General features: G+C 39.9%; 1 protein-coding gene across 1 annotated transcript in view; it reads right to left on the minus strand.

Moving 5' to 3' along the window:
• The window catches only part of PLCE1 (phospholipase C epsilon 1), a 326,732-nt gene that overhangs the window by 75,385 nt on the left and 227,432 nt on the right, over positions 1–23,915 (minus strand). The window contains exons 5-7 of the mRNA XM_045022805.1: positions 12,480–12,625; positions 9,455–9,713; positions 3,618–3,826 (exon numbers count right to left, since the gene is read on the minus strand). Of these exons, the coding sequence (XP_044878740.1) occupies positions 3,618–3,826; positions 9,455–9,713; positions 12,480–12,625 (614 nt within the window). The remainder of the gene's footprint in view (positions 1–3,617; positions 3,827–9,454; positions 9,714–12,479; positions 12,626–23,915) is intronic.

The raw sequence follows: 23,915 nt of genomic DNA on the forward strand, positions 1-23,915 counted from the left end.
AAAAAGTACATATACTATAGCCAAGCTTCTGTGAGTCAGTTCTTTTCCATCCACAATCAAAATTGCTAACGAATTTCTAAGATTTCTAAGGAATCAAAATAAAATTCCAGTTCTTCCTTTGGAGTGGATAGGTGAATGTGACTCTCACAGACATATCACTTTCAAGGACATCAAATTACAAGTAGATTATGTAATTTCCTCTTCTCCAATGACACCCATCTTTTATAGATTCCCACTCTTATATGCTGTTGTGTATGAAAACATTAAACCACAGGAAAATTAGGAGGAGCTTCTATCTCAGTTTACTCTGGTATACCTTGATTTTGACAATATTTAAATGTCACAAGTTTGAAATAATTTGAAATATATAAGCATTTTAAATTAGAAAAATAACCCTATCCTCTCTGTCATAGGAGTGAGATATGAAGGAGATGACAAGTAATTGTACTTGCTTTGGCATTTTTCTGTCTTTCTACCCAACTTGCTTTATCCCTGAAAAGAGGAAGCCCTAATAAAAATGAATCATTGACATATACTTGGCATGTCAGGAAATTCCAGGTGAATAGCCAAGTCACTGATCACAGAGTGCTAAACATCCTATCAACTAGTAAGAGTAGGAAAATTGATAAACATATTCCCTTACTTTGTTAGATGTCCCTTATATTCTTCAGATCAAGCTAAATTATCTATTTTTGTGGACTCATGGCCTCAGTTCTGTATTTAATTCAGGAAAAATCAATTAATGGAAGATCTTCATTTTCATTTTGAATTATAACACTGAAGCAAATTATGTGATATTTCCCCCAAACATAAAAATATTACAGGTTTCAGAATGGTAGCTGTGTTAGTCTGTATCAGAAAAAACAATGAGGAGTCCTTGTGGCACCTTAGAGACTAACAAGTTTATTTGGGCATAAGATTTCGTGGGCTAAAACCCACTTCATCAGATGCATGGAGTGAAAAATACAGTAAGCAGAATATATACAATAGCACATGAAATGATGGGAGTTGCCTTACCAAGTGGAGGGTCAGTGCTAACGAGCCAATTCAATTAAGGTGGAAGTGGCCTATTCTCAACAGTTGACAAGAAGGTGTGAGTATCAGTAGAGGGAAAATTACCCATGGGTCACTACAAAAAGTAATTTTCCCTCTGACGATACTCACACCTTCTTGACAACTGTTGAGAATAGGCCACTTCCACCTTAATTGAATTGGCTCGTTAGCACTACAACAGTAATTTTCCCTCCCTTGGTATTCACTCATTCTTGTCAACTGTTGAGAAAAGTCCACTTCCACCTTAATCAAATTGGCTCATTAGCACTGACCCCCCCCACTTAGTAAGGCAACTCCCATCGTTTCATGTGCTATAGTATATATCCTGCTAACTGTATTTTTCACTCCATGCATCTGATGAAGTGGGTTTTAGCCCACGAAAGCTTATGCCCAAATAAACTTGTTAGTCTCTAAGGTGCCACAAGGACTCCAAAATATTAGAGTTTCATATATCACCCTTACAAAAATCAAGATTTCTACTACTAAACAGTCTTTAGTTTAAATAAATAACTATAATTAAAATACTTTTTAACTTTACTAAGTAACCAAATATTAACATATACAGAAGAGCATAAGTTAATGACTTCACATACTACATGCAAAATACTACTCCCATCTCACTGGAAAAGCTGTCATCAGTGCACAATATTTTAAAACAAATCTGCTTTTCCAGCCTCTACACAAAAAAAGAGCAACATGGCATTGCCTCATTCTCCTCTGCTGCAAGCTCCTGTCTCTCCCAGAGTTCTCAGTGTGCACAAGAAGGAGAAAACAGGACAGTGGGAAGGGAAAGGAGACTTCAAGCTCTGAATGCTGTCGGCCAGGAGGGCCTGGCTCCAGAGGGATGAAGTCTTTAGGGAAGCAGACGGGACAGACTGCTCAAAGAAGGATGAATTCATTTAATATCATTTATGTATATAGATATAGAACATATGCTCCAAGGCAATGATTAAACATTTACAGGAGAAGTTCCTTTCCCATATATTGTTTTAACATTACTACAAGCACTTTACTTTGCTTCAATAAGTGAAATGTGGTTTCCCCAAGTTTCTTTTAAATCTGAGCTGTGAATTAAATACTAGTTTTAAAATGTTAGATGTTAGTTAAGAAAAATAATTTCGGGAAGGAAGCGTGTAAGTTGTAAGAAATTCTAAAGACTATGGGTTTTCTACAGCACTCTTCCGCAATCAAGGGATGACGTAAATGGACAGTGAAGTAGGACAGCCTTTCTTGGCATCAGCTGCTGCTTCACTGCTCAGAAGGAACTAAGGCCAGATGTTAATAATTCTATTAGAAAACATTATTTCAGGAAACAAAGATTATTTCTTGAAAATGAAATTTACAATTGCATGTAAATGAAATAAACACAGGAAGCTGGTAGTTCCTTCTCAGATGCTCACTTACTGGACTTTATATATAGGTGGCTCAACCAGTCTGGATACCTCTAAACATGTGGGTATTTTCCTATCTGTCATGTGGATCAGACTACTTTACCTAATACCCCTACAGAGGTAGCGCGCATGCTTCCTGTTAACTATTTGCTACTGTGATATTTTAAATTTATTAGATTCGACTAAAGCTCTTTGTAAAAACAAAAGTTCTTCTCTTTAAAACAGAACTACACTTGTCCTTGGGAAAGACTGTGATGGACATAGAACCATCATCTCACCCAACTGCATTTTTCTCCTGTTTCTATGCTGAATAGCTGTGGTTAGTTAGAAATGCACTGTGGGACACTGATCTCAAATTAGAAGCTAGATATATAAAACCAATTTCATTCCCCTTAAATTTTTTTCCTCTTTAAATTCAATAAGAAAGACAACTAGAAAAACAAAGCAACACTTTGGAAGATGAAATGATTTAGCAGGCTTTGGACTTATCACTATTCCCATGTGACCAATACTGTACTGTATACTGGTATGATACTGATCTACTACTGGACCTCTCACTGTACAAGTGGGAACTGGGAATCTGAGGTTGCTCAACTCCAAGCTTTTTCACGTGTCATAATTAATGAAACACCTATGCTAAATAGCTGGACTGATCCAGTGTGAAAATTCGAAGTATTTATAGCTTTCAAAGATACTTCCTGAGATAATTATGACCCTCAAATGAACATATCCTTAAAAAGTAGCAGACTTACAAACAATAATAAATAACCTTTATATTAACTAGGGCAGAATGCTGTTCTAACCCACAGGATATAATGTTCTGAGCTTTGATAACAGAGATGCCATGGTGCTGTTCCTGGCACAACTGATCAAAATCACAATGTAACTGTGGGTTTCTAAAGCTCTCTAGGCAAGATTAAAGGGATTTGCCTGGAAGTAATTATATCACAAAAGAAGATAAAACTATTGAGAGATTCCAAGCATATGAACATCCTGATATCAAGCATAACTCTGGGAAAACAGCTGAAATTGGAAGGGGCAAAATTCAAGGATACTTATATTAAAGTTTCATGTTGTTACCATAACTGAGACTCAGACAACAGTAAATTAAACATGAAAAATCTTGAAACGCACAGAAAAATAGCACAGTAACCTATACAATGTAAAACCTACTGGTATCGGTTTCTATCCTTCAAAGAGTTTTTTCTTGAATTGCCTCCTTCACTAAAATTGTCTTCAACTTCTTCAGATTCCAAACTGCGGTTACAACTCCGAATGGTTTGAAAGATACTGTTTGCTGTTGATTCTTTTTCTGTATTATTTAAACCATCTTGGCCTACTCGTTGCAAGAAATTATCTTGCCCACTGTAATCTGAAACAAACTAAAAAAGCCCAAATGGTTAATACAATGAACAGTTAGAATAGTGCATAGTTAAGTAAACTGACAGAAATAGAGGTTAACTTGCGATTTTCAAAGGGGCCTTAGCGTGTGAGGCACAGATCAACCATTGACTTTCAGTGGGAGTTGGACACCTAATTCTGGTCTATTACTAGGACTTCTAGGCATTACAATAATATAAACAAACAAACAAACAAACAAATAAATATTAATTTCTTTAGACTCTGAAAATCTCAGCTTCAATCTCTACACTTGAGGGATTATTTGAAAGGGAAAAAAAATGGAAAGAACAGTTATTTACCTTATAATGACTGTGATTTTTCAAGATGTTGTAGTCAGCGTTGATCCCACTATAGATATGGCTGTACCACACGTGTGTGAGATTGGATTTTTTTTAATAGCAATGTCTATTAGGGCCATGCATGTGCCCTGTGCCTTCTTGTGCTCCCATGGAAGAGGATAAAGGGTCCAAGAACTGACCCTCCCTCAGTTCCCTTGCAATTTGAAGTTTGTGTTAGATGAAGACTCAAATTGTCGATGGAGCAAAGGGCAGGTCATGGGATCTACACTAACATCATCTCGAGGATTCACTTTTACTGTAGGGTAACTTTTTTCTTCTTTGGGTATGTGTAAGCCACCACTGTATGTGACTGTCAAGTAGTAGCCTCTTCAGGATGGTGGACATGAGGAGAATCAGCTGCAACTGTTGAAGACAAATGGGAGTACAGCTCTCCCAAAAGTCCAGTGCATAATGCTTGACAAATGTGAGCAGGTTGCTCCACATAGCAGCCTGGCAGATTTCAGGTACTGGCACATTGCAGAACCATGCTGAGGATGCCACTTGAGCTCTGGTAGAATGGTCCCTAAACTGTCAGTGGGAGAGGAACATCAGCCACCTGGTTGCACAGCGTGATACATTTTGAAATTTTAGGGATGAAATGGTTTGCCCTTTAGAGTGGCCAGCTATAGCCTCATATAATCGTGGGGACAGTCTGAAAGATTTGATCCTGTCAATATAGTTTCAAAGAACCCTGGATAAACCAAGGTATGGAGTTTCTTCTCCTCTTGCCTGGAACGTGGCTATGGGAAGAACACGTTAGTTCACTGATTGATTCAAATGCATTTCTAAAACCACCTTGGGAAGAAGTTTTGCATAACGTCTCAGGACCACTTTGTCTCTATGAAACCAGGTAGACAGAGGTTCTGCTATGAGCTGATGGATCTCTCTGACTCTTCTAGTTGAAGTGATGGCAACCAGGAATACTGTTTTTGAGAGCATGTTGGATAGATGTTGGAAAGGGACTCAAAGAGGGACTGTATAAGCCTGTGAAGGACAACACTGAAGTCCCATTCAGGGTCTCTAACCAATGAGTGAGCATGTATAAGGCACTTAAGGAATCTGGATACCAACAGATGAGAGAAGATTGAAAGAGACTGAACTGGTGGATGATATGCTGAAATTGCCACCAGATGGATCTTAATTGAACTAAAATCCCAGAATGTTTTAATTGCAGCAAGTAGACCAGAATCTTCAGTATTGGGACCTACATTGGGTCCAGGCCACGTTGAGCTGCCCACATCAAGAACCTTTTCCATTTAGAAGAGTAAGTTTTCCTTATGGATAGTTTCCTGCCTGATGCCAGGATCTCCTGATTATTCAAGGAGCAGTGCTTTTCCATGATGTTCAGCCAGCCAATATCCAAGCCTTCAGCATCAGCAACTTTGGGTTCAGATGGAGTACTTGACCTATATCTTGTACAATAGATGTGGGTGGTCTGGAAGTCAGGTTGGTGTTGCAGAAAGACTGCCAACAAGAACTATTTTGGGAGTAAACTACCAAGATGAATCATATCCAATTTTGTCTAACTTTGGCAATCACCCTGGCGATTGCTAGGATTGGTGGGAAGATGTAAAAAATGGCCGCAGTTCCACTGTTGGAGGAAAGTGTCCAGTAAAGGTGGAGAAGAGATATCTGAAAGTCAGCTCTGGAGTGTTTTTGGCATGGTTCTCGATCATCTCATCAAACCTGCTGCCTCTGGGGGGTGGGTGGGTGGGGGGGGGAGAGAAAGAGAGAGAGAGATTTGTAACACAGAAGGAGGAGGAGGGGTGCCTCCATGAATAGTGGGGTCACTTTCTGGATGAATACTCAGGCTGGCAGCTATGAGAGAAAGATGACAGTCTCAGTTTCTGAAATGGCTGGTACTGGAAGGGTTTGCAGTATGGTACTGAGTTATAAATGTCCAAAAAGCTGAGTGTTGGTCTGGAATCCTTGAGACAGTGCAGTGCCTCTTCCATTCATGGGCTATTTAAATGCATATCTTCAAAGGGTAAGTCCTCAGTTGTAGCCTGGACTTCCCTTTATACTCCAGATGCCTGAACCCAGGAGACTTGGTGCCTTACGACTGCTGTGGAGATAAATTAAGCAGCTATATTGGATTCATCCACTGCCACTTGTAGTGCTGTCTTGGCTATCATCTGCCCCTTCTTGATCATGTCTCAGTTTTTCCCTATATACCTGTGGGAGCTGAGATAGGAAGGAAGCCACCCTCTCCCATATCAGAAAGTTGTATTTTGCAAACAGCACCCTATTGGTTGTAATGCAGAATTGGAGAGATGCTTTCCTTCCACAAATGTCCTGTTGGTGGATCTACTCCTCTCCTGAACTGCAGAGACGATGAGCAACCTCAGCGTCAGATGGACATAAAAGTAATCAAAACTTCTGGGTGGGACTTGGTAGTGTTTTTCCAGCTGCTTCCAAGACAGAAGGGAGTGAGGCAGAGATGTGCCCCAAACCCTTCACTGGGTCTAAAATGCCCTCATTGACTGGGAGGGCAATTCTTGTGGGCATGGAGGTGCTGAGGTTGTCAAATAATTTATGATTGTCTTCCCGGAACACCATCATTTCCATGTCCAATGTGTCAGCTATCCTTGGCAGCAACTCCAGGAAAGACTGGAAGTCACTGACCACCAGTGTTGGGGCTATGATGGCTGATTCATCCAGGGATGAGGAGAATTCTTTAGGTAGGAAGGGCAGCTGGAGTGTCTCTCTTATTAACTCCACCATGTCTTTGGAAGGTCCATGCAGTACTGGCGAGGGCGCTGAAGCAAGCATTGCTGATGGTGACCGAGATCATCTCCTCTTTTCTGAGCCCTGGGAAGAGGCCCTGCTACGGGACCTGTGGGTTGGTAGGGCCTCAATAAAGCCAGTACAGCAAGTTGTACTGCTCCTGGCTAAACTGTGGGTGTCCCATCCATTCCCAGTCCTGCACTGGGGCTCTGTACCACATACCTTCAGAGTACCCTTGCAGGTACTGTCCTTTCCTCTTGGGCAACGGTTCCTTGCCTGAGGTCAGGGAGAAGGAATGGCCTGGTTCCAATATCAGTATTGGTGTCTAGGCTTGTTTTGGCACCAAGAGGAGTCACGAGGGGGGCTTTTTGAAGGAATGTCTTGATACCAAGAAGGGTTCTGGTTCCAGGATCAGTACTGGAGCAGTTCGCTGTATCAGTGTCAGTACCAGTGCAACCATCTGGTCTCTTGGTCTCACTGGTGCCATGACACTATGCCTTATCGATGCTGAGGATTTCAAGGGCTTCTCTCCAGTCCTTGTTTCTCTCTGCAGAAACCGACTTTGATACCAGTTGATTGCTGTGTTTGTGCTTGGTGGTGGAGTGCCTCTCCATCTCAGAAGGCAGTGCCAGGTCTCTCTGTCCTGAAGACGATGTCAATGCAGTCAGTGGTAAAGTTGCTGTTGGTGATGTCAGCACTGGTGACAATGGTATTGGCACCCTTTTTTGGCTTCTTTTCCCTACTGGAGCCAGAGATGTGGTGCCTGATACAGACAGGGTGATCAATGAACACAATCTCCTTGGATCTGGTGCTCCTGAATCTGAAGCTATCTTCATGTATAGGTCCAAGAGGGGCAGTTAAGACCATACATAAGAACATAAGAATGGCCGTAATAGGTCAGACCAAAGGTCCATCTAGCCCAGTATCCTGTCTACCAACAGTAGCCAATGCCAGGTGCCCCAGAGGGAGTGAACCCAACAGGCAATGATCAAGTGATCTCTCTCCAGCCATCCATCTCCACCCTATGACAAACAGAGGCTAGGGACTTAACCTCCATGAATGCATTCAGTTCTCTTTTAAATGCTGTTATAGTCCTAGCCTTCACAACCTCCTCAGGCAAGGAGTTCCACAAGTTGATTGTGAGCTGTGTGAAGAAGAACTTCCTTTTATTTGTTTTAAAACTGCTGCCCATTAATTTCATTTGGTGGCCCCTCCTGTTTGAGCCTCATGTCTTGGGATTTCCAGGTGTGGGTTGAAAAGGAGTGGCAGATGGAACATTTGTTGGTGATGTAACCTTCACCAAGGCAGAACAGACTGGAAGTTGAGGCTAGACAAATTTAGACTGGAAATGAGGCATATAATTTTTAACAGTGAGAGTAATTAACCACTGGAACAATCTATCAAAGGTTAGGGTAGAGTCTCTATCACTGGCAATTATAAAATTATATTTAGATTTTAAAAAAAATCTGTTCTATTTCAAATGGAATTATTTTGATAAAGTTCTATAGCCTGTGTTATACAGGAGGTCAATCTAGATGATCACAATGGTCCCTTCTGGCCTTGGAACCTATCAATCTGCTATGTTCATCTATGAGATGCATGAAACCATAACAGGAAGGACACACATTAAACATAGTGGGTTTTGAGCCTGCCATAGCTAGAGATTAGCACAAAGTACCTCACTCTGCTGTACGGGGGAGGGGGGTCTCCCCCATGTCTGTCCTAATTGCTTGCTCTCTTTCTTTTTTTCATGAATACCCAACAAAAAAGTCTAAGATGAAGGATCTAATTAAAAGGAGAAGTGCAGAAGGGTTTCTTCACTGGAAAAGGGTTCTGAAACCAGAAGCAGGTCAGACAAATTCCAGGTCTGTCTCACTGCCACAGACATTAAGAAGGAATTGAGAGAAGGTCAGGGCCTCTCCACCCTTTATGTCTTTGCACGAGAGCATGAAGTAGCACAGGGCTGCATCCACGGCCCTGCCGGATGTTGCTATTCAAAAGATTCCAGGCTCGCATGCCTGAGCACCTACCTCAGGATCCACACTGACACATACTCGAAGAATTGCTTCTTTTCATATATTAAGGGTCTGAAACACTGAAGTTCTGAACTCTTATTTACCTCTATTACTATTGATTTAAGTGGAAGTTAAGAGCACTGTCCTTCAAAGGAAGTGCTTAGCATCTTACAGAATGAGGTTCTTTGGCATAAACATTCATTGTTCATTGCAATTGTAGTTGCAATGTATTTGTCATTCCGATATGTAAACAAACCACTTTAAATTAATTTTAAAAAAATGAATATGAGTTGTTATTGTATAACTGGATTGAGATTTGATACCATGGATTACACTTTGGTTTAGAGAAAGCCACAAAAAGTTTAATCAACTGCACTGAACAGAGGGGGTTCGATCAATTGTCATCTTCAATAACTGTCAAATAATAATTTCACTATCATCTACAATTTGGTAGGGAGCCATTTTCACTGTATACAGGATATGGGCATGTAACCATTTAGAACATCAATGCTATCTCATAATAATTTACCTCTAATGTTTCATCCTGGGAATTATACTGCGGGCAAAGTCTGATGAGGCTTGCTGCTCCATCTAGAACTTCACAAAGCTCCTTTAAAAATACACCACAGAAAGGAACTACTTTACAGCCTGGAATATTCAGAGCACGATTTACCACTTTCCGATATTCAGAGGATGATTCATGTTGTGCCATAGCATCCTTCAGACTTCGCATGGTTTCAATATCAGATTGATCCATGAACTGCCACATTTTTAAAACTTTTCTAGACCTATTGCAAATAGACAACAAAACATTTGTAAGAAAACATAGTTTACATTAAAGTTCAGCCCCAGAAGTTGATCTCTTCTATTAAAAAAAATTAGTCTTACTTTCATTAGAATTATTCAGAAACAGGGGTCAGCACCACCATGTTGCGCGACGAACACTTGATAAAATTATTGAACTTAGTGACAGACACTGGTGGGGGGCAAGAGGGGGCTCCAGGCTGAGGAAGAGGGTTGGGGTGTGGGAAGTGGTATGGGCTTTGGGCTGGGGATGTGGGTTCGAGGGTGGGGCCAGAAATGAGGGGTTCAGGGTACCAGAGGGGGCTCTGGGCTGGAGGAGGGGTTGGGTGTAGGGGGTGGTGTGAGGGCTCCAGCTGGGGGTGCAGGCTCCGGGCTAGCTCTGGGGGTGAGGTGTTTGGGGTGTAGGAGGGTGCTCCTGGCTGGGACCAAGGTGTTCGAAGGGCAGGAGGGGGAATCAGGGCTGGGCCAGGGGAGTGGGGCAGGCTCCGTGCAGCGCTTACCTCAAGCAGCTCCCGGAAGCAGCGGTATGTCCCCCTTCCGGCTCCTATGTGGCTCTGCATGCTGCCCTGTCTGCAGGTGCTGCCCACGCAGTTCCTATTGGCCAGTGGGCTGGGAACTGGGAGCCGCAGAGTCAGCGCTGGGGGGGACAGAGGCAGCATGCAGAGCCGCCTGGCCGCGCCTCCGCAGCAACAGCAAAGACGGGGAGCTGCTTGCAGGGAGGCTCACCTCAGGTGGCTCACCACCCCACCGCAAGCAGCCCCCCATCCCTGCTGTTGCTGGTCGAGGCGCGTGCAGCCAGGCAGCTCTGCAGGCACACTGCCTCAGTCTGCAGGCGCCGCCCCCCGCAGCTCCCATTGACTGTGGTTTCCAACCAATAGGCTGGGAGCCGTGGAGTCAGCACTTGGGTAGGGGGAACAGAGGCAGTGTGCCTGCAGAGCCACCAGGTGTCTGGCCACACCTCTGCCAGCAACAACAGGGACAGGGAACTGCTTGCGGAGAGCTACCTGAGGTGAGCGCTCCCCCGGACCTCAAAATTTTTACCACAGACACTTGTGTCCATGTATGGACACGTTGCCGACCCCTGTAAGTTAATGAGACAAATTCAGTTGGGTATTCCTACAAAAGCTCAGGCTAACAGAGCAATTTTTTCCTTTTGAATAATTGAACACCAAAATGAACATGCAAAGCTGAGTAATGAGATCTAGATATTGTTGGAGTTACAGCTGGGATTTTCAACAGAAAATAAGAGAGTTAGGCACAACAGCTTGGGAAGGAAAAGAGGAATCTTTTACATTTATCTTGTTTCACTGCCTTAAAAATAAAGAGTAGTGGGAGAAAATCAGAGATAGTGAAAGGAACAATGTCACGATAAACCTATCTGTACATAACATTTCCTATGCTGTATTATTAGTAATCCTTTAGATAAGCAAGAGTGAAGTAATTTTCAAAACTGATTTTACATAATGAATGTTGATTATTACATTTTTTGCATTTCCCTTAGATTGGACAATGAAAATAAACTATAAAATAAACAATTTCACTTTTGTTTCTAGTTAGTTTCACTTTCTAGCTCTCATGCACTAGCATGTTGCGGCAATGTTTGTGTTGTAGATGCTCAAAGGAATGTTTATATCCAAACAAAAAATGGTTTTAGGACTGCACGAGAGAATACATTAACACTGCTAGAAATTTCCTCATTCCCAGCAGAGCATGTTTGGGCAGATCCCTGGCATTTCCAACCCTCCGCACCTTGCACACCAGCAGTGCTACAGGACAGCTAAAACAAGATATCTCACCCCCCACTATCTCCTTGTCCACTGCATAAAGCTCTGGCAGTACCCTTCCTTTCCCTTCCCTCATGCAGTGCACTCACAAGAGGCATAATTAAACTCTTATTACAGTTTTGACTTCTTGAATAGGCTGGCTTGTCATAGAACAACGATTCACAGCATTCTCAGGCTTACATGGCCTGGGAGGCCATGGATATGTTCTTCAGGACAAGGCCTCTAGTGTTTGTGAGTGCTTTGAATGTGTTTCATATATTAAAAATGTAAACTAACAGCGCAATGAGTGTGCTTATTAAACCACAAAAAGCTGCAGTAAAAACACATTAAAGGTTTGCTATGCAAACACAAAATACAAGGAAAGTCAGAGTTAAGAGGCTGAAACTTTAGACTTAACTCTTTCTACTACAAAATAATTCATTATATACTGTATGTAAGATCACCTATTGTTCTGAGAACCCAGCAGCAGTTAGTGTAGGTAAAATGAACTGACCTAAGGAAGGAGCTTTATTTGACATTTTTTTTGACTTATAATAATATTACTTTAACATTTATAGTTTCACTACCTTTGTTATTGAAACTCCAACCCTAAGACTATAGTAGCTGTAGTGGGTTACAGATAGTTAAAACAGAACTGCTTTTACACTCTTCTTTTCTCATTTAAATCATCTATTTGAAAAATGTATCTCCATGTTTTCAATTTAACATATTTAGCATGTACCAGGATAGATGATGATGTTTCCAGAGCATTCTGAGAAATGTCTGTCTTTCACCATGTTTAATTTTTCCAGAATAATTATGAGAAATTCAAAAGATGAAATGATGTGACTTAGCAACAGAATACTGCTCAACAGAGTGATTGATTCAATGCCACATATTGTCCTTCAGAGGGGAGTTGTGCTTAATAGAAGCTGTAGTTTAATCTCTATCTCTGAAACTTCCTTATGTAAAAATGAGTTGCAGTACCTAAGCCCTGCCAAGAATTCCATTACGGCATTGTAGTTTCCCATGTTCCAGCAGCATTTTGCCACATGTACTAAATATGAGAAGACTTCTCGTTTCTCCTCCATAGAACCGGCAGTAAGGATCAACCATGTAACCCAAGAGCTCACCTAATAAAACAAAATGTACAGTACAAGAAATCAGCCATGGCTATGTTATTTGGAACATTCAGACAGATTTAATGCAATAGAATGAATATATATTAATCATAAACTGTCTCTATCGGGGGGGAAATAAGATATTTCATCAAATTACATATATACACCCACACACAATAAAATCACACAAAAACATTCACCACATATGTTATAAATACCGTATTATAATTTATATTATAAATACATATCACACACACATATATGCAAAGTATTTGAACTTCAAAATGCTTTTAAAACTTATTTATTTTAAACCCAAAATGCTGAACAAAACAGACATTGTGTCGTAGACTAGGGCTAAGATTTTCAAAGCTGCCTAAAGGATTTGCAAGACCAATTACCATTAAAATCAATGGGAACTGGCACCCAAATCTCCTACGTGGCTTTGAAAATTTTAGACTTAGATAAGATAACCCATTTTATTCAACTTGGGCAACAGTTCAGAAGCGGCAGTTTATAAATTAGAGAATATTTTTTGATGGCATTTGTATATATTTTTTCTTGATGTGCAAATTTGTTCACTGCAATATACTCTAAATACGTTTAATAATTAGTGGCTATAGTTATTTGTTATATAAGAAATGAAGCAGAAAATACCACTTTCCAAATTTGACCTTATTGTCAAGTTCTTTTTGGTAATTTATCCCAGCCTCAGAAATCAACAAACTATATGATTCTGTTCAAACTTAAAATCTGATCAGGCATAGATATTTGCCACTCTGAAAATTTTCAGTTTACTTTCCCACAACATCCACAAAAAATAGATATATTTCACATGGAAACCTAATTTAAACCAACTGTTTCTTTTTACAGTATGATTCCCTAGAGGTTGATTTTTATCACTGTAGAAATACTTTTAATCATAAAATAATAAATGTGATCTGTTCACTGACACTGAGTTCCATTCTTCTTTTGGTCTTGAATGATTTATGTGTTTATAGCTATTACCAGAGTGATGAGAGCTTCACATAACAATTGAGACCACTAGCTTCCCCCAACTGAAGAAATCTGTATTTAATGTCCTACTGATATACTTAAAGACACAAACCAAACGTGAAATTAACTGAAAATTCATTGAATTGAAAACAATTTATGAAAACACATAGGGTTATATACATCACTACATTTTCCTGAGCCTATACAGACACAGTATTCTCTGTTCCTCATTCTGGGTCATGAGAACAGCAAATACAGTAAAAGCAAGAACTAAGAATAAGATGATTGTCTTGCTTTTCAATCTTTCTGATGCCCAATTTAATCAAGTGCAAGAAAGTCAAGTTCCACTGTTTTCTTAATGTTGAAATGTATTAACATACTATATTATTAATGAAAGACTGTGTAAGTAATATTATGGTTGATAGAAACCAGCAAAATTCAGGAAATGCAAAGTTATGGCTTTGCCCTAAATTGAACTGTGAAAGAACGAAAGAAAGAAAGCCAGCCAGCCAGCCAACTAGCTTTGTTATTGGCTTGTGTCACATTTTCAGCATTATTCAAATGTATTTTTACATTTAAGTTTCTTTCTTTAAATAAATTAATAAGGGGAAAGTAAGTCAATGAGGTGCAAAAAATGTTCCTATATATTGCCAGTGTTTTAAAACTGCTGGTGCATTAGTCCATAACAGAGATGTATGAACTCCAATGCATACTAGCATGTTGCGCGCTAACTAGTCCACGTGGACCCCTGCTGGCACACACTAAAAGTTCCCTGGTGCATGTTTATGGAGTCCCATTTCAAACAGTACTATATTAACACGCACTAGGGAACTTTTAGTGTGTGCCAGCAGGGTCCCACATGGGTACGTTAGTGCATGACACACTAGTGTGCACAAGAATCTATACCCCTCTGATGCAGGCTAATGCATGTTGTAAAGAAGCCATAATTTACTCAAGAGGCAGAAACAGTTCTATATTTCAAATAAATACACGCTCAAGTAAGTATATTTTCAAAAAGGGCTGTACACAGAGGGTGAAATGCTATGCTGTGCCTCCAAGAGGTGCAGCATAGAACTCACAGATGGAGAGAGGGTTGAGGCGGTTTTAAGCCACACCTGATTCTGGGCTGCTCCAGGAGCTGCATAATTTAGACAGCCCTTGAAGGCTGTCTAATTTACAACAGCCTTTTCATGCCTGCTTAAGGGCAGCAGCACAACCCAGAATCTCTCCAGTGCTAGGTGCTGCTACTCTGCTCTTGGAACACTTCCCGCCGCAAGCCCCATCCCCAGCTTGCCTCCAACATCAGGTTTCTTCCACAATTCCTGTGCATGAGGAATTCTCTCTCAGATGGATCTGAAACTGTTAGCACCCAATTACACCACTGGTGTCCTTTTACCCAGAGTAATAAGGGGTGAGATTCTCACCTATTGCATGTATTTATAAAAATGCTACAAGATTAAGGCCTCAGTTTTACTCTTCAGGGAAAAAAAGAAAATAACAATTTGAATTAATAAAAGTACGTGCATTTCTGTGTACTACATGAACAGCACAACTGCTGATATATACTGATGTTTGCTACTGGTTATCACTACTGTCTAGTATATTTCTGTACTGCAGATCTTATAGGTGTCTAGGCCCATAATCCAGACCTTTATGGACTTTACAGATTAGACTTATTTATGCACATAGGGCCTGATCCAAAGCTCACTGAAGTCAATGGAAAAGCTCCTATTGACTTCAGTGGGCTATGGATTAGGCCCATTTTTTTGGTCTATCCTATGCCTCTTTCTAGCAGTTCAGTCCGAAGTGGGTATCCTAGTTATTCTTTAACCAGACTGGAACAGTAATGAATACATTTCATGAAATAAACAATGCTTGAGCAATACTACAAACAGTATAGCTAACATTTGTTTGACCACAAAGCAGAATGTACAAAATTAATACTCCAATTTCATTTCCTGTTGCAATTACAAATTTTGTATAGTACCTAATATGTATTACAAAATTATGTAATTAGAGTTACAACATTTCATGGTACATCCTGTAATAAGTAATTTAATAAAGTGTAAAGCATATGACCAGTTAGAATTTTGGCTGTGAGATGGCATCTGGATCGCCTCAGTTGCTAAATTGAAGTGCAACGTGTCTTTCATTTCACAGAGATACGTGCCACACTGTCCTTTCCATAATATGCCACAATATTTATTCAGATTATTTAAAAGCAATATCCATTAAATTATCTTCTTTCATTAACTGTTTAAAAACACAATGTAACAAACAAATAAGAATAGGAAAATCTGTCTCTGCTTATCTGAAAATGTCCTTCCTTTGAGTAATAAGGCACACAGATCTGTTAGAATGGATATTTCAGTTTGTTTACATCTTGGGGGCAGAACCAGAACTTGTTAGACACTTGCAGCAGGGGAATGCCTCACTTCCTGAAGTTCCCTGCATCTGAGATAACTTCCATGTGACCAGGCTAATTCACATTTACTTTCCTAAATTACAGATTATGTTAAATATACTTTGAGAAAAAGCACAGCAATTTCTCCAACTGCAGAGCATAATACATTCTATCTAATGACAAAAAATCGAAATCCTTTAATATCAATGTCCATCTCTATTCTGAATGATCCATTTGTTTCCAAGGTGGCCTGGATCTGTGGACCTTATTACTTGAAAAAAGGAAATTTTCAGGTAAGCATGGACAAATTTTCCTATTCTTTGTGCAAAGGACCACAAATCTGTTACAATGTGATTTTCATAGCAGTGTGATTCTAAGGTAGAAGCAGGATCATCTTTTAAATGTTGACTCCTCCATCTTCTCCTAGACAGTAAGGCACAGAGAAAACTTCTGCCAAAAGACAGGAAATGACAATGACTAAGGTAGGTGACCAATGTGCAGAATCTGGTGAACCTATGTACTGATGCCCACTTGGCTGTCTAGAAGATCTCAATACAGGATTATCAGCACTCCTAAAGACAGGACTTTGATGCTTAACTGAAGGAGGAATGTATCTTGAATTTACTTAGGAAATGAATGCTATGACAGTTGAGAGAACTTCCTGTCTGAATTAAAGGTACAATATTGGGTCTCATTAGAGGAAGTGCCTTAAAATAAAAATTCTTCTGATTGGCGATAATAGCCATTAGGAGGCATACCCAATGCACAGCAAGTATAATGGTACCTCCTGCAGGTGTTCAATCTGGGGTAGTATTGTAAGGAGCAAAATCAGGTTCCAACGTCATACTTGACCTTGTGAGATTGAAATAAATTTTATGCCCTAAGGAGCATATAATGTTGGGGGGTGTAGAAAAGTTTCTTTTCTTGGACAGGCTGAGATTATTATATTACACAGACATGGCCTTTTTTCTTGGACACTCTTATACATGCACAATAAAGCCCTCCTGGAGGAACTCAAGGCTATGTTCCATTGATTTAACATGGTAATTTAGTTATTTTGCACCATTGCATAGAATAATTTCTATTTGTTGACTTCTCCTTTGGGACCCATGTGAACAAGAATCACTTCGTCAAAGTATTCATTTTAAATTTTTCTGGTCCCAGATGGAGTATTTTTTATTTTATTTTATATCAGACCTCCTCTGTGAGATACAGACATCTGAAGATCCAATCAGGCCTGAAAACCATAGTCTCTTTATCTTGCAGAGCATAACCTGGGTAACTTGTTCTTGTGCTCTTATCATATAGTAGAGACCTTGCCCAGGTTTGAGAAAGGTCATTCAGTGCTTCACATTCTTGGTCCTGACATGTAGAGAAACCACAGGGCACCTTATTTATGTTTCCATATGCAAAGAAGTCAATCACCAATCCTCCAAATTGATTTATGATGAGAGATATATTTCTAGGTGAAGGAGCCACACTGCTAATCTGACTTCTGCCATGTATATCTTGGTGTTCTTCTCCGTCTTGTCAGGCAGTACATATAGAGAAAGGTAACTCTGCTCCAAGACTCACTCTCTCTAGGGTGAGGCTGGTTATGTTCTTCCCAGTTATTATGAAAACCCTATTAGACACATTAACTGCCATGACTAGAACAAGTCTTATCTATGGAAGGAAAAGTGCTCCAAGACCTCAATGAATCATTGTGTTCCAGCTCATGGATGTTGTGGTCTTTCGTTCTGGTACACAATCCCTCAACTGAATTGGGAAAATCCCTTAAAATAAAAAACAAAACAAAACCAAAATCTGATTTTCTGCATTCACCATTTGTGGTAGCAGACAGACAATGTAAAATTAGAGACAGATCATTGCCAAAGAATGAGATATGGTGATGGGAATACCTGGAATTATTAGATAGGTATCATATGAATTCTGGATCACTGAATCATACCTGTGTATAAGATCAGAATTCCCAATGGGTTCCAGTAAAAATTGGATGTTTGTTTCTGTGACATCATTTATTTTCCATTATGGTCATCTTCATCTTCTAGTAACATTCTTCTGGGAGAAGACCTGGTGGTACCTGATAGTATTCATCCACAGCCCAGGCATATGATTCATTTCCCTGGCACCATGTATTTGTCCTGATACTCCAGGAACCATATCACTCTGTACATTTGCTTCAGCTTTCTCCCTGAACAGAACCCTAATCAGAAAAATCATCTTGGAAGAGATAAGTGAATCTCCGTCTTCCCTAAAGTCAATGTTATTGCTACCATGATGCTGGAGAGAGAGACCTTGGGAGGTCATGAAAGATCAAATGGTTATGATCAAAGTTAGGAAAAGAAAAAGGCTGCCATCCATCTGCAAAACATAAACATTGTCTGAGGATGGTAAAATGGGAATGCTTTGAAGATAAGCCTCCGTTAGGAACTTATTTAGATGTTTCAGACAGGGCTCTGCTCTGTTTTTCCTAATTCTCCGAGGCTAGAAAGCTGATTTGGGGGGGGGGGGGGAATTGTAACACTCCAGTCTGAAGTATATGATGGATGATTTCATTCGTGCTGTGGCCTCTCCATTGGTTGCTGAGACAGGGAATGAGACAAAGTTATTTCCCTGTTTTTTGCACAGTTCCTTAAGGTACCTCCGCTGGACAATGTCCAGTAGCCTCATCTGATCAAAGGTCTTTTGCTCCAAAACTGAAAGAGCCTGGAACAAATCAGGGCTCTAATTCCAGACAGAGCTGTTGGGAGACCTGCAGATAGCTCTGAGACAATACAGGGTAGTTACTGACTCCGCACTTGTTCTAGCTACTACTTGCAAAGAGGTATTTTCTCCTGTTATACTTTAGGGACTACTTCAATTTGACATATAATGTGTATTCCTTCCAGTAGTGTCTGGCGGGAGCCAGGATTATAAATTGACTTTTCTGATTACTGTGAATAGCCTCAGTTCCCCATAAAGCTTCCTACTGTATCACTAAGAGAGCTTGGGAACTGATTTGTCCAAGCATCTGTTCCTAAGAACCAAAGCCCCATATACATGCATGCAAGAGATCTGAATACTACTTTTAAAAAATATATATATTTTACAATTTGATTCTCCAACTCTAATTTGGACTGTCAGGCTTCCTCCCCAAAGGAGGAAGAATTATCCTTGTAATTGTTTTTGTAAGGTGTGTGTATGCACACCTGAAGGAATCAGCATATGTCTATGCCCAGGTCTTTTCTGTATTAATATACCCTGCTGCATTCCATGAAGTTGAGGAGGGGAATCAAGTGCTGAAGATTATTTCCCATGCTGCACTCTGTGAAGGTGATATGGGGAACTGAATATCAAGGATTATCTGTCCTGTTGCACTCCATGAATGTGAGCTGGGGAAGCAGCACTGGTTTTACTATTTATTTATTTCCCTTTTGGGAGTTTGTCCCCATAATTCTGCTTCAGACACACAAGTGAACTTGAGCGCACAGACTGCTCTGGAAATATTGAACTGGCTAGTGATCCCCCTGTCCTCATGGAAGCTGGGTTTATGTTTCTCCCCTTCTCCACATGGATCCCTTCTAGGTCTCTCAAGGAAATTACTGGCTCAAGGATGCGCTCCCCAGATGTTCTACCCCTCTCTACTGCCTGGGATCCATATGGGCCAGGTAGGTCTATCTTTCCCATGGAGGCCTCAGCCTGGGATATGCACAGCAAAGCGATCCCTGAGAAGAAGGGGCCCTGTTATAGAAGTGGCAGCAGAGGAAGGGAACTAGGCCCAAAAGCCCCTACTGCAGTCTCTGGTGTGAAAGCAATGTGAGTTAAGCACCTAAATAACTTTAAAAATCTGGCCCTAGGTTTTTCTGGGAATGCATCATGCTGAATTTTCAATCTCTGAATTAGCTGAAATGTGTTTAAAATCACATGTAGCCTGACAGCTAGCCATTCATTAACTGCACCTCAGAGGCAGCTTAGATATATTATTAATTAAAATGTTTATGGAATCAGTAAGGCTCATGAAATGCCCTCCTGAAATGTGTATTTTAGATAGAAATATGTGAACTAAGTGTATAGAGCTAGCCCCTCCTAATTTGGGTCAAAGCATACACCCCATTTCGGAGATCTTAAAGCATAGGTATGTTAACTGCACATAACTGGCCTAATGTCTCTTTGGAGGCTGCAGAATCTGTGGCACTTGTAATAGGCCTCAAACATGCACAGGTTATTCCACTGTTGATGATACACATGCTTAAGATCAGAATCAAGCTCTAAGGGTTCAACAAGGGTACTCAGAGCTAACTAACACTGAGATTTATTCCTCCAAGTTCCTGTGTCAGTCACGGCTTTAGGTTCAGGGCATGTGGCCCTCCATATGCATGTCTTACATATGATCTCCTCAATTTTATTTCCTCTCACACGTAATTCTGTTTACATAACCCTCATTATAATACGCCTTCACTCCACAACAGGAATCACCATACCAATGCTATCATTAGATTTTCACTGCACTGATTAGTTGAAAAAGGACAAGAAAACGTATGTTTGCTGGATCACTATAATAATGACAGATAGATGCATGTAAGTCATAAATTGAAACACAAGCCACTTGAGTTGATTATTAGCACTGCCCTTTCATTCAGGTGGGTAGAAAGTAATAGACCTCTCAATATCTCTCCACACAAATTTAATATTAGCTTATAATTATACAAAATGAAACCAAATAGATAATTAGTTAAGATATACATAATATTTTCACATGGCTTTGCATCACAGCTTTGTGCCAAATTTCAGCCATACCGGAAACAATACAAAGCCTCAGCTGGAATTTTTCACAGAGTTACAAGAGCCCTATTTAAATTTGACTCTGAGCATACAGGATCTTTGTCAGTTGTCCTGGCAATTTAAATAGTAGCTTAGCAATGAACTAAATAATAGCAGTTCACAAAGAGCTATATGGTTTGGGGTTCTTTGAAACTTTAATTGTTTGTGCTGTAAACTGAATAAAGGTTTGTGTGGTAACTGTAAGATTATCTCTTGTTTTAGTATTTTCTCCATTTATTTTAAATGTTATGGTTTTGACCAATATATATATATATTTATTGGATGATTTTAAATTAACACTAAAATCTCCTTGTTTTTTCAAATATTTTTATTAGGTTGTTACACTTATCTTATTTTGCTGATGTAGCTTTCCTTATACAAATGGCTATTTTTCAAATAGTTTTAAAGTTTAATATTATTTAGAAAAGCAAAATTATGTCAGCATTTGACCACAACTATACTGTGAATTTTTGAAGTCAATGAGAATCATTCAGTGTTTCACCTTTTTTAAGCCAAAGTTTCTACAACAGTTGTATAGACAAATGTAGGTGAAGCCAGTAATAAATCTATCATGGAACATACTTTGGTAACCAAAGATCCTTATTTACAATGAACAAAGCTGCCAATTTTCAAGACCTGAAATTGCAGGACTGTCCTGGTGATTTCTACTCAAGTTTCATAATTTTATTTTTTAAAAGATATGTAAATAAATAGCTTGAAAAACTCCTGTAACTAGATTCACAAAGAAAACACTTTAAACAGAGCTCTGAGTGAGACTTTGTTACCTTTCTGAAAAAATTATGGTGTTCTATTAGTTAGAAAACAAGACAATCCCCCCCCACCCAACCACCACCACCACCACCACCACCACCACCACTCCCCTCCCTCCCGCCAAAACCCACAACTCTATATAACTGGCAATTTTTCATTTATGGTTCTACTAATAACACAACTCCTACATTCCTGACAACCGCCATCTACTGCATAAAGGCATTTTTTGGATGGATGATTTAAGGGCAGATCTATATATCCTTATGATGTGGACCCTGCACTGGAAAGGCCCCCAATTTTAGCTACCAACAAGTGGTGCACAGCTGATTGCCAACTGCCTTCACTGATATAATACAAAGGATTGAGCAAACATAGGAAAAGGACCCTCTCAGGGGCTCTCAGGTTATGTCTCATTACTTGGATTGATACAATCTTTAATTACATACTGTTTGTTCCACAGGACCTCTGCCTTAGGCAGTGGCATAGAATGCAGTGTGAATGAGGCAGAATGCTCCAGAATAAATAGAATTTTCCCTTGTGTTTAAGACACATTAGGACCCAGAAGAGCTGGGTGCTATTTCTGGTTCTACCATAGACTTCCTATGTGACACTAAACTATCTAAATGTATACACACAAGAGGACAAATTAAAGCAACCTGATTTTTCACATTTTTTAGCTTTTGAGATTTAATTTTCTTTCAATGTAATTTTTTGTATTCCATAGTTTTGGCTGGGAGAACCTAGGAAAATTGAGCAATATCACTTTCATAAATTTGACTTCCAAATGTACATTAGGAATCAGTGTTTCAACCTACATTCTATCACCATAAAAGCTCAATTCCCATTAAATAAATAGCACCAGAAATGGTTGTTTGAACTAGCACTTTATTTATTTTGATTACCTTGCTTTTTGTTTGGAATTCTGTGTGAATCAATAAAAGACAAAAGGAATTGAAACTGCCGCTGGGGAGAGCATTACTTCATTTCCCCCCTCTTGTAATTCTGCTCACTGACCTACAGCAGATATCAGTACTCACATTTCCCTATCTCACACAGGTGTTGTAAGGATACATACATAAAAGACTTTGAGGCACTCAGACATTTTGATTCTGTGGGCATTATAAGTACCTGATATAGTTGAATGGCTATGTCCCCCTCACCTCCAAGAAGGATATCAAATTTGTCTCCAATATTAAGAAGTTATTGGATCAAATTATTTTTCTCTCATTTGACATATGACAAGATTTTTGCTATATGAAGAATTAAAAGGTAGAACATATGAACCTAACACAGAGACATCCGTAAAATACATGTTTGTTTTGGCCTGAAAGTGAATGCACTGGCACCTGAAGAGAGGAAATATTTCGCAGGACCATGAAATCAGAAGAATCCTCCAAAAATGTACATATTAATCATGTTGAACTATTACAAGCATGATATAGTTATACGGCTACTACAATTTTTCAAATCCATGCCAGCCTGATTTGAATAAATTCATTCAATTTCATAGCCAGAGTGAACATACATTTAAAAAGAATATCACAAATACCTATCTCTGATTTGTTTGAATAGCAATGAAAATTATGACAACAGTTCATGGAGTCAGAGCCATTCATTGGTGAGAAAACTGAAATGCAGAGTACCGTATTTTCCGCACTATAAGGCGCACCTAAGAGCCTTAAATTTTCTCAAAAATTGGCCGTGCGTCTTATAATCCGGTGCGCCTTATGTGTGCACTGAGTTCCAAAATCTGTAAAAATGTTGTTGTGCGACTTTGGTAAGCACTTTGCTTGATTGACTGTCGGACCATTTTTCGCTGACACAGGGATGTAATATGCAAACTACGTACGCTGGCAGCGATAAACCAATCAGAGAACATTACGTAATACGTACAGTACGTATGTTTACCTTCTCCACTCCTCCGGTAGGTATACTACCGGTATGCTGCAAAACAACATTTGTTTGTCTAAGGACCCCCGAAAATGGCACCAGTGAAGAGACATGCTTACGAGGCACAATTCAAACTACAGGCTATCAGTTACGCGGTTGTAAATGGGAATAGAGCAGCTGCGAAAGAATTCAACATCAATGAATCTATGGTTCGGAAGTGGAGGAAGCAAGAAAATGAACTGCGCCAAGTTAAGAAGACGAAACAGAGTTTCCGCGGGAACAAATCGAGGTGGCCACAGTTAGAAGACCAACTTGAACAATGGATTATTGAACAAAGAACAGCCGGGAGAAGCGTCTCTACAGTCAGCATTCGACTGAAGGCAACAACGATAGCACAAGACATGAAGATCGAACACTTTCAAGGAGGTCCGTCTTGGTGCT

This window comes from Mauremys mutica, chromosome 7 (assembly GCF_020497125.1).
Source record: "Mauremys mutica isolate MM-2020 ecotype Southern chromosome 7, ASM2049712v1, whole genome shotgun sequence".
In the NCBI taxonomy this organism is placed as follows: domain Eukaryota; kingdom Metazoa; phylum Chordata; order Testudines; family Geoemydidae; genus Mauremys; species Mauremys mutica.